Below are 15,373 nucleotides of genomic sequence, written 5' to 3' on the forward strand. Positions count from 1 at the left end.
AGAATTTTCCATCTCTCAGCTCCTGCACGCGACTGATGAGATGATTGATAAAATCACCGACCTTGGAGGCTTGGACCTTGCATTTGCATCTACTTGAGAGAACTGAAGAGCCCGTTATCTGCAGACTGCTTATAAAAAGGTCCCTCTACTGTCAAAAAAACATATGAAAGAATCTTGCGGCGACAGGTTTCTTTTTTTAAATTCATGTGATGCATAAAGTATACAAGAATAATGAAGGGAGCTTATTTAAGAATTTCCATTTAGCAATGGAGAGAACAATAACATTCCAAACTCATATACCATACACTCTGCTTTGTAATGTACCTACACCTCATTGAATATACATTTCAAACAATAAATCCCTACTCTGCCAACGTTATATATTATATCTGCTATACCTTTGACCCCCTAAGTTTCAAGTACCTACTATAGGATGAATATGTTTGAAACATCAAAACTTTATAAATATATTTACTTAGCTTGGGGGAGGATCACCCCTGGAATTAACTCGAGAGCGAGTACCGCTACGGTAGTCCAAAGGCTTTATAACCACGGATTTGTGCTGCTTGCCTTGCTCCTGAACAGCTCCAAACACAATCTCATTTGTTTTCTCCCTGCTCTGCTCATAGTAAGTCTCTGGGGTGGATGAGAACTGACGATGTTGATGTTGATGTTGCTGTGGTCTGTGTGTCTGCTCCGGCTGTCGCTGCTGCTGAAGTTTGTCATCCCAACTACTGTAAAATTTGCGGCTTTGTCGAAACTGTTCCATCTTTTCAATATCCTGGGACATAAAGGGATATGTTTTTCGTGGAGTAGGAGTTCTTGCTTCAGTAGAGGGAGGTTCATCTTCTTCTCGTATTACAAAACTGTCCTGCACTGGCCATGTATTCGAATACTTGTGCTCTTGCAGATATTCCTGTTGGTCTGGAAACTGATACTCATGATGCTTCTTCCTAAGCCCGGGAAATATTCCACCCAAGATTTCAACAGCTGAAGCTCCAGTACTAGAAAGAAGCTTTCCTAATGATCCTATAAAACCTTCTTGTCTCTCTTGTTCATCCTCATTTGGGATCAATGGTGGCCTGACTGATGATATCAGAGGCGTTTGGTATGGACTGGAAGTATGTCTTGTTTCTGCTGTTCCCTGATCCTGCCAAAATTAAGCATTTACAGATAAACAGCTCAATTTAATCACATTGAATGGTAATGATTCATAACTTTTCATGGAAGCAACAATTTCAACATGGTGATAATGCAAGAGATTATTTAGCACATAATTAGTAAGTGCGGATTTAGGAAATTATTTGAACTTACACTTTCAGAAGACACGATTGAACCAATCCTGCGTTGTAACAATGCCAGCATGTAACCAAAGAAGCCTGCTGCTATAAGCACAGCGATTCCTATATGAAGGTTTTATCACCTTTTAAGCCTTCTCCAGTTAATATATGTAGAAGTGGAAGTAAGTTGGAGACTTTAGCTTACCGAGAGGGAAACCACTTTCATATTGATTAGCACAATCATCGAAAGGAAGTTGAATTTCACGGATTGCCTTATATCCTCTGTCGATGACGAGAAGGGAGCAGCTACTTCCTATGTAAACCACATCAAAATCATTTGAAAATCTTGCATCTTCACTAGGTCCATCAACGTGCACTCCTCCTTTGCCCCATTTGCCTCCGGCAATTGTTGTAATCCCTGCATCAATCAAATTAACCATTTCAAACCTAATTGTTCCCATATTGAACTGTTCAACGCCTCTGCACTCCAGTCATAGTGACATCTCATGAATGTTAGGCAACCACTTATCTTAAAATCTCTCTATGCAAATGCATATCATCAAAAGGAAATAGTGATACCTGCATCACTTATCTTCCGAATTGCGGTATTCACAGTGTCAGCAACGTAAATGTTTCCTTTGTGATCAACTGTAAGCCCCTTCGGATGGTTCATCCTAGCTTCTCTAAGTTTTCCATCTATATGTCCAGAGTATCCCTCAGCAGATCCAGCAACAAGTTTTGGTCTGGTAACTGTAGCGGTCCACAATCACAAGTTAGAATTAAGACCAGGGTAAAAAAACCCCAGAAATGTGAAACAATAAAATAAGTGTACATATTGTGCAGAACTACAAAATGCTACTCAAGTCTGCTACATACTAAAGAAGGTTGATAAGGATACTTATAATGAAGATGTAATGCCGCACAAAATTCAAAGGATGACACCAGATTCCAGTGACAGGTTGTACTTAATTAATAGTATATCCTTGAGTACTCCATACCACTTAGTAGGAGTATAAGTGAGCTCAAAAGTTAGTAGTATGTAAGCAACAGAACAAAACATGACAATAAAATGCCAAATTGTAGCCCCCTCCAATTAGAAACACATATTCCTATATCAGATGCTGATACACATGCTTATGGACCAAAAAACCAAAACCAATAGGCTTCTCAAAGCTGTCAAATGTCATTATTCAATAAGCTAAAATAACATAAAACCCAACAAAGAAATGCTTCAAAATAATTGAAAATCTTCCATAAACATAACTAAAATCTCAAAGCTGTCAAATGTCGTTATTCATTAAGCTAAAATAACATAAAACCCAGCAAAGAAATGCTTCAAGACAATGCAAATTCTTCAATAAAAAATATTAAAATCAAATCTAAACTCACAACAGCCACTTACATTGCGACAAAGAGGATGAAACCTTGTAGAGATTACTATTAGCAGAATCGAGAACCAATAACTCTCCGCTAGACAAAACCTCGACACTATAAGGCTCAATCCCAAGTATACTTCCATCAAACACTGTCTCAACAGTGTATCCACTCTCAAATTTCATCATTGGGCGGTTCGAAATCGCTGAACAACAAAAATAAACAAACCCCATTTCTTCAACACTAAAAATCTTCACAAACACACACAAGAACAAAGATCCATACCAGTTTTTGTAGAAGCTTTGAGTGATAACAACCATTTCAACAAAACAGAAACAGCATTTGAGACAACCCCATTAACAATCTCTACAATTAACAACAGTTTTAAACACAAAATTAGCTTAAATCAGATCAAAAACAAAGAATCTTGAAAATGCAATAAATAAATATATATAGATATTAGTATATGTATGTATACTCACTTGCAGGGGAAGTAGGTGAAGTAGCAGCAGAGGAGACGGGGAAAAGAAGCAAAAGGGTAAGAGCCAAAACACATACATTCTTGGTCTGTAGCAACATTTTTGGGGAAAATACAAAAAATAGCTCAGAAATGAAGTATATTTAGACCCTGCATTTTTTTTTAAAAAAAACCTAGCTTTTTTTGAGAGAAGTGAGTGGCTTTTTGTTGAAGTTTTCGAGAAAAGTTGTGGGTTTTTAGAGGGAGAGGAAAGTTGAGGAGCGAGAGAAAAGAGACAAATAAAAGAAGAAAGTGGAAAGATGGTGAGGGACCAGTGTGCAGTGGTTTTAGCAGGGAATTATGTTGGTTGTTACAGTATTACTACTATATATAATTGTTGTGTGTATGTAATATGACTCTGGGATTATAATTCCGGGATAATAATACGGAGATAACTAATCCCAACAAAATTAGTCATATGGATTAAATAATCCTATATTGAAATATAGTCTTTTTTTTCTAATCATATGTTTGTTTTATATGGGATAACAACGAGGGAATTATAATCTTTTAAAAAATGACTTGCAGGAGGGGATAAAACAATACCTCCTCCCACCAAGCATTAGATGAGATTATAATCCTATCCTCTACTCCAACAAAACAAACATGGGATAGGATAATTTAAAGGATTATAATTCTTGAATAACCTTTCACTAATTTTTTACAAAACAAACATGAGATTGGAAAATTTAAAGGATTATAATTCTATCCCCTGCTTAATACCATTAAACAAACATGGCGTACGTATGCAACAGCAATTTGTAAATCATTTGTGTCATATTTTGTGTGTGGGATTTGGTTGGTTGGTGATGTCTTGATGATTGCGGATTCGAGTTTATTCTTAAATTTAGATTTGAACGTTTATTATTTCCTTATCACCGGTATAAAATGAATCAGCTTAAATTCATTTAAATTGAATCCGGAAATTAAGTACTTGGACGGCCTGTTTTGAAGTATTTCTTGGAGTATTGTATAATTTAATTTCAGGAACAAGTTAAGAAATGGTAGAAATATTTCTTGGAGTATTGCATGACAATAGGGAGGAAACAAAAGACATTTCCATTTAATGACTTTGTTACCGGTATTGCTATCTGAACATGAATGTGACACTGCCCCCAATGCCAACAAATCAATCATTCATTCATTGTAGTATTCTAGAAGTGTAATTTAGTTGTAAATGCATTCTGTGCTTCATCATTTTAACAAATATATACTTGTTTTTTCCTCCCATTTGTTTACACTTTCTTCTTTGGGATGCCCCTTTCAAGTGTTTATATTTCAAATTTTTTCAAAAATAGTAAAGTTTTTATAATTTTTAAATTAACTACATCCACTACTTTTCTCCACTATATCCATCATTTTATACATATAATATTAATCGGTCCCCCTACTTTACTCATTTTTTCAACTTTTTTTCCATTATTTTATCATTTTTCTTAAACTCCGCGCCCCATAAACATATAAACATTTGGGAGGGACGGAGGGAGTAAACAAGCAGCCTCAGGACAACAGATGAATCAGCAATGTCCTTATCTTAGGTTGCGCGCATGTTTGTATTTTATTCCAATGTTCTGAGACAAAACTCTAAAATGCACAACATGGTGTGCTTCAGTCTTCATAATTCTTCATCAAGTAATCTGCAACCTTAAGCACGGCGGATAAATCGACCATAAACCATGTTGTATGGGTTATTTAACTACTTCTCAGAACAAAACCTAACATTTTCCACTCCGAAGTTGGGTATCCAGCGACCATGAGATGTATTAGAATTTTTTTTGTCATGCATTTTCCTTTCTCTCTCACTTGAGGATAGTTTCTTAGAGAGGACATTGTAGTTGTAGATGTCCTTCGCATATACTATGCTTTTTAGTCTTTGTCAATGTATCATTCAACTTGTACTTTGGGCTTCATGCAATCGTGGAGGCTAAGACTTCTGCAGCAGGGATTGATAATGAATGGAAACGAGCGATGCTCAAGATGCCCTGGAACAACATAACTTCATATGGTTTGTCAACTCTGATGCACACAACTGAATCAAAGAGTTTCTCGCTGTCAACAAAATTTATTATTTAAAATCGCTTCACTAAATTATATAGCAATGGACTTGAGATAACCGATTATTCTTCTACCTCTAATTTTTGGAAATGAAGTAAAACATTTAGAATTACAAGCATTCTTCTATTTTAATGAAGTGTGGATAAATTTGTCCTCGTGGCATTAGCTTAAATGTTTTGCAAAATGTCATCTTAACATGAAAATATTGACACTGGTTAAATACAGCAGTCCTGCAGCTGCTCATTCAGCTCCACATTGAGTCCGAAAGGCTTCCTAGTACAACTCTGCTTCTCTTGCTCGACTCCAGCTAAACTATTCAGCTGCAGCCATATTCAAACATAAAATTCCCAGCAGTGATAGTTCTCCAAATGTGGTACCATGTTCGGAACATTAACATGACATGAAAATACAGACCAACCAGTTTTCATTTTAGAAATGCAATCCTGCTAGAATTGTACCATGCTATTTAGCACCAAAAAGGAAAAAAAACTGTACTAAGCTTCATGTCACATACCGCTTAAATTTGGACCCGTCCACGCCATTTTTCGTTGCAAAACTTTCTAGAGTAATCTAAAATATTATGGTAATCTCTTGTAAATAAAAGAAAGATCTAGAATCATGTGGAATAATATTCTAGATAGATATTTTAGATGAAAAATCCTAGAACCTTCTTTAGTGGAGAAATATTGTAAAAGATTCTAGAATCCTCCTTAGAGTAGTATATATAGAGGAGGTCCCCTCATTTGGAGGATCATCCAAGAAGTTGTACAAGCTCTCACTTGTAAACATTAGTACTCTTATTAATCAAAGTTCCTCTCTTTCTTCAAATACTCTAAGTGTTCTTGTGTGTGTTCACTTAGTTGGCTAAAAAGGCTTACTTAGTAGATCTCAAGGGGAGACAAGAGTTAAGTGCCAGCGCGGTTGAACTAAGGGAGTTCTAAGTCTGTGACAACGTGGTATCCTAGCCAAAGGTTGCGAAGGACGTAACTTGGAAGGAAGACATCATGGGAAGTGGAGGAGATGAAGTCACTGATGCTAGCAACGTCAATGACCGAGGAAGGGATGCTATTCCACAAAGTGATAAGGACAAAAAATCTCGAGGCTCAAGTAAGTCTCGTCTTAACTTTGATCAACTTGTAGAAAAAGTTTCTACTCTTGAAAAAACTATGAGTGAACTAATCCCACGCATTGAGCAAATGGCCAATAGCTTTGAAACACTTGAGCATCATATGCTTGAGGAGGTGGAGGAGACAAGGTCAGATCTTGAAGGGATGAAGAATGATATCTTGGAGCTTCAAGATCAAGGCAAGGTCCATAAGGAATGCTTGAATGTCGTGGATATTAGAATAGAAGAGGGAATTAACGAGATCAAGGTTCAACTCTCAAGGATTGAGACCGGAATTCGTAATGGGGGCGTGGTGACTAGGGAGGCACCAAGGATCGAGATCCCCAATCCCAAGTCATTCGAAGGAAAGAGGGATGCTAAGGAAGTTGAGAACTTCTTGTGGGATCTAGAGCAATACTTTGAGGGCATGGAAGTCTCAGATGAGCAAACCAAGGTACGTATGACTACTCGTTATCTTTCGGATATTGCTACTTTGTGGTGCGGAGGAAGCAGGCTGACATTGAGAAAGACCTATGCACCATCGACACTTTTGAGGACTTTAAGAAGGAGCTCAAATGCCAATTTTACCCGGAGAATTTGGTGTATGAGGCCCGGAAGAAGATAAGGGAACTACGCCATAGAGGCCCCATTCGTGAATATGTAAGGGAATTCACAACTCTTATGCTACAAACCCCGAGCATGACGAGTGAAGATCTAGTATTCTACTTCACAGATGGACTTCAATCATGGGCTAAGCAAGAGCTACAACGTCGGGATGTCAAGAATATGGATGAAGCTATTGTTGTAGCCGAGTCTTTGACGGAGTTTCAAAAGGGAGAATCTTCCAAACCCAAGTCCAATGTTAGGCCTACTACTTTTAGAAAAGGTAGGGGAGACAAAGGCCCCAATGATTACAAGGACAAACGGGAGGGGTACAAGCAGTTTGCCAAGAAGGAAGTATATGAGAAAAAGAAGAAGAATTTTGTGCCAAAAGGGGGATGCTTCATTTGTAAAGGTCCTCACACCATGAAGGATTACTGGAAGCTTGGCTCCCTCTCAGCTATGATGGAGCAACAAGAGAGAACCACCGATCAAGCATCCGATACGGGGCACATTGGATCGATTCGCTTACTCAATGCCATAGAGGCCCAACCGGTGCCAAAACCACAAGGAAGCAAGGGGCTTATGTATGTGCAGGCACTTGTGAATGGGAACAAGACCCAAGCCATGGTAGACACGGGTGTGACTCATAACTTCATCACTTTGAGGAAGCCAAAAGGGTTGGCTTTAAGATCTCTAATGGAAGTGGGTGGCTCAAGACCGTCAATGCTAAGGCCAAGCCTTTGGAGGGAGTAGCACATGGCGTCGAGTTACAACTTGGCACTTGGAAAGGAAAGATAGACTTCTCGGTGGCCCCAATAGATGACTACAAGGTTGTGTTGGATATGGACTTTCTAAGGTATGTGAATGATATCCCGATGCTTATTATAACTCAATGTGTATTATGAAAGAAGGGGCTTTTTGCATGGTCCCAACAATAGAAGGCACCAAGGAGGTGAAGACATTATCGGCCATGCAACTATCTAAGGGGTTCAAGAAGGGGGAAGAGACCTACATGGCGGTAGTCATGAGGGATGATGAACTAAAAGAAGATGGATCCACCCTTTCAAACATAATCAAGGAAGTTCTAGAATAGAATCAAGTTATGATGCCACCAGAGCTACTTAAGAAACTTCCACCAAGGAGGGAAGTGGACCATAAGATTGATCTTGAGCCGGGCGCTAAACCACCGGCTATGGCACCATATAGGATGGCACCCCCAAAGTTAGAAGAACTTCAGAAGCAACTCATATCACTCTTGGATGCGGGGCAAATTAGGTCATCCAAAGCACCTTATGGAGCACCGGTCTTATTTCAAAAGAAGGTGGATGGGTCGCTAAGGCTTTGCATTGACTACCGGGCTCTCAACAAGGTAACTATTAAAAATAAGTATCATATACCTTTGATTGCTTACTTATTTGATAAGTTGGGGAAGGCAAAGTACTTCACCAAGGTGGATCTAAGGCCGGGATACTATCATGTAAGAATCGCCGAGGGTGACGAGCCGAAGACCCCATGTGTCACTCGCTATGGCGCCTATGAGTGGCTTGTGATGCCGTTTGGGCTAACTAATGCCCCGGCCACATTTTGCACTTTTATGAACGAGATCTTCCACCCTTACCTTGATAATTTTGTGGTGGTATATCTTGATGACATTGTGATTTATAGTGACACGCTCGAGGATCATGCTAAGCTTGAGGATGGTGTTCAAGCTCTTGAGGGAGAACGAGCTTTACATCAAGAAGGATAAGTGCTCATTTTCCAAGAATGAGGTGGAGTTCTTGGGTCATGTCATCAAGGATGGAACACTAAGGATGGATGAAAAGAAGATAAGAGCTATCAAGGAGTGGAGTAACCATCCAAGGTCCCCGAGGTACGATCTTTCCTTGGCTTAGTTAATTATTATCGAAGATTTATCAAAGGGTATTCTTCTAGAGCCGCACCACTCACAGACCTTCTCAAGGAGAACAAAACTTGGGAATGGTCCAAAGCTTTCCAAGATAGCTTTGAGGATCTTAAGAAGGCGATCACGGAGGAACCGGTCCTCACTCTTCTGGATTGTTCTAAGGAGTTTGAGGTGCACACTGATGCTTCCGACTTTGTTATTGGAGGGGTACTTATGCAAGAGGGACATCCTGTTGCCTTTGAGATTCGCAATATTAATGATACTGAGCGACGCTATACGATACAAGAGAAGGAGATGATGGCGTTTGTTCATTGCTTGCGCATTTGGCGATATTACTTGTTGGGCTCCCACTTCTCCATCAAGACGGATAATGTGACCACTAGCTATTTTCAGTCACAACGAAAGATTACTCCTAAACAAGCTAGGTGGTAAGACTTCTTCGCGGAATTTGACTTTACTATGGAGTACCAGCTGGGCAAGGCGAATGTTTTGGCCGATGCCGTAAGTCGGAATGCGAAATTTACAGCTATTACCCAAGCCACGGGGGATCTTTTGAAGAATATTAATGAGGGATTGTCTCAAGACCCCGTAGCCTCCCAACTCATGACCATGGCGATGGAGGGCAAGGCAAAAAGGTTTTGGGTAGATGACGGTCTTCTTTACACAAAAGGAGCAAGAGTTTATGTTCCTAGATGGGGAAGTTTAAGAAAGACCTTACTAAGGGAATGCCATGACACAAAATGGGCGGGCCATCCGGGGCAACGAAGGACTTATGCACTTCTAGAGGCGAACTACTTTTGGCCCCAAATGAAGGATGATGTGGAGGCCTATGTGAAGACTTGTCTTGTGTGCCAACAAGACAAGGTGGATAATAAGCAATCGACGGGTCTACTCGAGCCACTCCCTATTCCTACTCGACCATGGGAGAGTGTCTCACTTGATTTTATCTCGGCCTTACCCAAGTCTGAGGGTTTTGGCTCTATCATGGTGGTGGTGGACTGATTTTCTAAGTATGGGACGTTCATAACCGCCACCACCGATTGCACTGTTGAGGAGGCGGCACGATTGTTCTTCAAGAATGTAGTTAAGTTTTTGGGGCTCCCCAAAACCATCATAAGTGATCGAGACCCACACTTCACGGGGAAGTTATGGAGAGAATTGTTTAACTACTTGGGGTCCGAACTATACTTCTCTACTAGCTTTCACCCCCAAACTGATGGGAAAACCGAGAGGGTGAATGCTTTACTTGAGTTCTACTTAAGAAACTTTGTGAGGGCTAACCAAAGGGATTGGGAAAAGTTGTTGGATGTGGCCCAATTCTCTTATAACTTACAAAGGAGCGAGGCAACAAACAAGAGCCCCTTTGAGCTCACAACGGGCAAACAACCCCTAACCCTTCATTCCGTTGCACACCACCAAAGTGGGAAAAGTCCCGGAGCCTTGCACATGGCTAATTCTTAGGAGGAGCAATCAGATATGGAGAGCATACTTAACCAAGGCGGCCAAAAAAATGAAGAAATTAGCGGATGTTAGGCGACGACCAATGGAGTATCGTGTGGGCGACAAGGTAATGGTCAAACTTCTTCCCCAACAATTTAAGGTCTTTCGAAAGGTGCATAAAGGGCTCATTTGAAAGTATGGAGGACCATTTGAGGTAGTTGGAAAAGTAGGAAATGTGTCATATAAGGTACAACTACCTTCCAACATGAAGATTCATCCAGTCTTTCATGTGAGCATGCTAAACCTTATCATGAGGACGTGGAAGACCCCTTAAGGAATGACTCATCTCGCGCACCTCCATTAATGACAAAGTCATTTGAACGAGAAGTAGACGAGGTGTTGGCCGACCAAATTATTCGGCGTCGAGGCATACCACCAAGTACCCAATACTTGGTTAAGTGGAAAGGACTACCCACAAGTGAGGCTACATGGGAGAATGAACAAGACTTATGGCAATTCAAGAGACATATTCAAGATTATCACATGTCGACGAGGGCGTCTCCGAATTAAGTGGGGGAGAATGTCATGTACCGCTTAAATTTGGACCCGTCCATGCAATTTTTTGTTACGGAACTTTCTAGAGTAATCTAGAATATTATGGTAATCTCTTGTAAATAAAAGAAAGATCTAGAATCATGTGGAATGTACTTAAAAATATCTTAGATAGATATTTTAGGTGGAAAACCCTAGAACCTTCTTTAGTGGAGGAATATTATAAAAGGTTCTAGAATCCTCCTTAGAGTAGTATAAATAGAGGAGGTCCCCTCATTTGGAAGATCATCCAAGAAGTTGTACAAACTCTCACTTGTAAACATTAGTGCTCTTATTAATCAAATTTCCTCTCTTTCTTCAAATACTCTAAGCGTTCTTGTGTGTGTTCATTTAGTTGTCTAGAAAGGCTTACTTAGTAGATCTCAAGGGGAGACAAGAGCTAAGTGCCGGTGCGGTTGAATTAAGGGAGTTCTAAGTCCGTGACATTCAGCTCTAAATTCTAATATTTAGAATCACGACCATAATGTAGATATAACTGGCATACAAGATAACATATCTTTCTAAATTTTTCTTCGAAACAAGATTCTTCCCCGAAGTAGCAGATAGAGATTAATTGTGCATGTACCTCATCCACGTAAGATCTGTTTCAGAGTAGGAAATACGATGGGGAAACAAAGTGTGCTTGTACAATAATTGTGGCTTTCAATGAGAAAGCCCCGACTATCTATATTTCAAATGAGAGCAAACTTTGTAATCTAAAATAAAATTTTCTTCAAACATGTCTGTCACCTTTTTGTTGATTCTGATCTTATAAAGCATGTGTAGTATAAGTTAAGATTGATGCCAAAAAACACTTCTCTTATACCAAAATATAGTAGCTTTAACATCTCTATTTTCTATCTCACACAAAAGTGTCAAAAGAAACTTTGACATGTGGCGCTGGTCGAGGCTTTGGATTCGAAGCATTAGCAAGGCCTTGAAGCAGCTTCACAACATCAGCACTATCATCCAAGTAAAATTTAGCTTTGCTTGGCTTTCTCTCAACAGTACAGGCGAATACCTTTGGAGCAGGGGTGGATAGGGATGAAATAATTCTCAAGATGCTCTCAAATATATCTTCATCGGGATTGTCATCTCCAATGCACACAACAAAATCTGGAGGCTTCCCTTTACTAACCATATTTGTCAATATCTTCTCAGTGACCAATCCTTTGCTTACACCTTGCATTTTGATGTTCTTAAATAACTTGTTAAGTTATGTCATTTTACTGCTAGTAATCGAACTCTATATTCTTTGATATAATACAAAGCTTTTCCTAGTATTTTATACTCTCACATTCAGAGGTTTACACAGGCTAATATATAATTCATGTCTTCATGGACACAAAGTGTATATACCTGTGGCTTAACTTCAATAATATATTGACCTATATTAACAACTGCGGGTTCATTTGTAAGGACCTTTCCAAATAATCCAATAATTCCTTTGCTTGGCAGGTCCCAAAGTCAGGACCTGCGTCTTGGTGATACCACACCAAAGCACTCTCCTTAGTTTCTACAAAGGAGCCATCTGTTGACTCCGTGTACTATTTTATAATAGGTTCTACAATTACTTTCCACTCAATATCTATAGCCAATGGACTGCGTTTCCGGTCAGAAATCCTACTCCACCTGCTTGACAATTTATTAGGAAATAAATACATGATTAAACAATTACACATTAGAAAGGATGTTTTAAGAAAAATTACCTTATGAAGTACCCATGTTCAACAGCTATTCCCAGCCTTTCGCACGGAGCTAGCCACTCGGTTAAGGAACTTTTACCTCTTCGACTGATGATAAACACTGTGTTATTGGGATCATTGCATAAGGGAATTGATAGATTGAAGAACTTCAGGGGTAGGGCTATCATCAATAGAGGACTGAGGAACAAGAATACCATCATAATCCATAAATATTGTCCTTCTATTTAACCTTTTACATGATGGTACAATATGATCAACAGACAACTTTCTGAAACTGGGGGAAAGAGAAACCACTCTGAAACTGAGACCAAAGCCAATTCCCCAACAGCGCTTACTGTAGTGATCTTTACAGGCTCTCTCCAGATCTTGCAAAAAGCTCCAAGCCTAATAGGCGACGTCATGAGAACTGACATAGTGGTAGTGTTTCTCATGTCTCATTTACATCTCAGAATCATACTTGCTAATAGCAGTATTCATAGCCTCAACAACTGAATCAATATCCCATGGATTGACTCTAATTGCTCCGCTTAAAGATGGTGAAGAGCCTATGAATTCACACATAACAAGAATGCTCATCCGCGGAGAATCCTTCTTCAAACCCTTGGCTTCATCTATATTTGGAGACCCATGCCTGCAATTAACATATTTTTAAGGTACTAGATTCATCCCATGCCTCACAACATTCACAATGCAACATTCTGCCTTGGCATAATAGGCACTCTTCTCATTGCGAGCAACATGGCGATTAATGAGAATTACTGGCTCATAATCAGGAGAGCCATACACCTCATTTATCCTTTGGCAGTTAAATACGTCTCCCGTTACACTTCATTAACATCCTTTCCTGAAATCCTGGCAGGATTCATGATTTGAATCAAAATTAAGTTTCCCTGCAAGTCCGGGTGCTACTGCAAGAGTTGTTCAAAGGCTATTCATTTAAAACTGATGTCCTTAAATATATCTATATCATCAACGCCGAGAATAATCTTTTTTCCCTTAAATTTCTCTTAAATTTCTTTAACCTTGGCGCATGTACAGGGAAGAATTAATACAACTCAAGTCTACCCAAATGGATTCCTACAGGTAGAATTTTAATATATACGGTGCGGCCTGAGTAATCAAGTCCAATGTACCCTCTTTTAGATTCATAACCCAGTCCCAACATTCTACTGTAGCACGACAGGATGTAACGAGCATAATCAAAAGTATGGAACCCAATTAGATCACAATTGAGTAATCCTATCAACATCTCATTCCTAATAGGGAGCGTGCTGTATATCTCATATGAAGGTAAAGGACTGTGGAGAAAGAATCCAAGCTTGACTCTATTGAAGTGCTTCCTCAAAAACGTTAGGAGAACCATTAGGTGATAATCATGAAACCAAATATAATCATCCTCATGATTTACAACTTCCATGACTTTATCGGCATATATCTTATTTGGAGAGACATAGGCCTTCCAAAGATTGCGATCGAACCTATCGCCATGGCCTGGGGACATAGGAAGCATGTAATGAAATAGAGGCCATAACTGCTTCCTACAAAAACCATGATAGAATTTCTTTTACAGATCATGGGGAAGATATGTTGGTGCATATTTGAATTTGTCCATCAATTGTTGTATCAATTGTTGTGCCACTTCTTCATGTTCACCGATATCTATGTATGTTATAATCTAATTTCTGCCGACCTCATCTTCATCCAGAGAAGTAGACTTCGTCCTGCAAAAAGAAGAATGTGAGAGATAATCCCCCGATTCACCTCCGATGTGAGAATAAGTTAATCGGTTTTAGGAATGAGTAATTTAGAATACGAGAGAGTACTATGTGTGTGAAAACTGAACCTCCCTCTTGTGTATATATCCTCCGAACTGAGTTAACGTCCTTTCCCACTATTTTCGGCATGTTCCACCTTTTGGGGATAGTGAACGTTGTGGACAGGAGACCTCATCGTCTTGGATCATGGGTTGCTCCAGATATTCAGCCCATATATACTTCAGCCCAACTTGAAACATGGGCCTAATGTAGTGGGCCTCCAACATATCCCTGGGCTTCGGCTGAGAATGGACTTCTGAGGTAAAGTCCAAACGCTTCGGCCCATGAACTATCTTCAGTGGTAAGCGTCGCTTGAGAAACTGTGCATGTCTTAATGATGAAAGTTGTCTTAATCACGACAGTTGTCCCGTCTTGAAACATGCAAATCTCATCTTGACCGTTGAATTCCAAACGGTTGGATCTCACCCGTTGGTTTCAAAACCAACATCTCTAGGACCAGAGATCTCAAGGGTCATGCCTCTATTTCCCCTATATATAGCTTCCTTTTATTTCAACTATTCACTTTACATTTCTCCGTGACTAAAAAACTCGCTACATAAAGAAAGGTATTACTTCCAGGCAACCAGTTACAGGTAACGCGAGATCACTGTTCCTTTAACAGCCTCCACACTTCCCCACCACAAGTAAGCAGATCTCCTTTTACCTTAATGTTCTGTGTTGTTATATATATATATATATTCTTTTTGGGCATATGTTTTACATGCATCCTTTGGGGGAGTGTAGGGGGTTATCAGGATGTGTCTTTATGTCCTTTCTCTTCTTTTCTTCTCCCTTTCCTTAGCATTTTGCTTTAGGGTCTTTAGGGGAGGCCAAAGCAGACTGTTTGTGGGTCTTGAACGTTCTTCGAAGTGTTCAAGCTTTAATAATAGTCTTCGACCCCTAAAATTATCTTCGGGATTCACTTTGTTTCTTCTTCTTTTCTTTTTTTACTTGGGCTCTCGTCGGGATTTAAAGATGGCATGCA

The 15,373-nt window shown here is 39.6% G+C and overlaps 1 protein-coding gene and 1 pseudogene across 1 annotated transcript; both read right to left on the reverse strand.

Annotated features, from left to right (window-relative positions):
- Positions 1-221: 221 nt before the first annotated feature.
- LOC141725095 (uncharacterized) lies at positions 222-3,438 on the reverse strand. The gene is made up of 7 exons (XM_074527482.1): positions 3,137-3,438; positions 2,940-3,020; positions 2,683-2,859; positions 1,860-2,030; positions 1,486-1,698; positions 1,315-1,403; positions 222-1,150 (listed from the first exon to the last, which is right to left on the reverse strand). The coding sequence occupies exons 1-7, from the start codon at positions 3,231-3,233 to the stop codon at positions 476-478; spliced, it is 1,503 nt and encodes a 500-aa protein (XP_074383583.1). The 5' UTR covers positions 3,234-3,438; the 3' UTR covers positions 222-475.
- Positions 3,439-11,730: 8,292 nt separating this feature from the next.
- LOC141661709 (putative alpha,alpha-trehalose-phosphate synthase [UDP-forming] 10) overlaps positions 11,731-15,373 on the reverse strand; it is a 104,435-nt pseudogene continuing 100,792 nt past the window's right edge.

The sequence above is a fragment of the Apium graveolens genome, chromosome 5 (genome assembly GCF_009905375.1).
Source record: "Apium graveolens cultivar Ventura chromosome 5, ASM990537v1, whole genome shotgun sequence".
In the NCBI taxonomy this organism is placed as follows: Eukaryota; Viridiplantae; Streptophyta; class Magnoliopsida; order Apiales; family Apiaceae; genus Apium; species Apium graveolens.

Excerpts from the sequence above, each read along its gene's own strand:
- LOC141725095 (XM_074527482.1), bottom strand. The coding sequence starts at position 3,233 with ATGTTGCTACAGACCAAGAATGTATGTGTTTTGGCTCTTACCCTTTTG. Across the intron at positions 2,860-2,939 it reads CAAAGCTTCTACAAAAACTG|CGATTTCGAACCGCCCAATG; the intron begins GTATGGATCTTT and ends TTTGTTGTTCAG. Across the intron at positions 1,699-1,859 it reads TCGGAAGATAAGTGATGCAG|GGATTACAACAATTGCCGGA; the intron begins GTATCACTATTT and ends TGATTGATGCAG.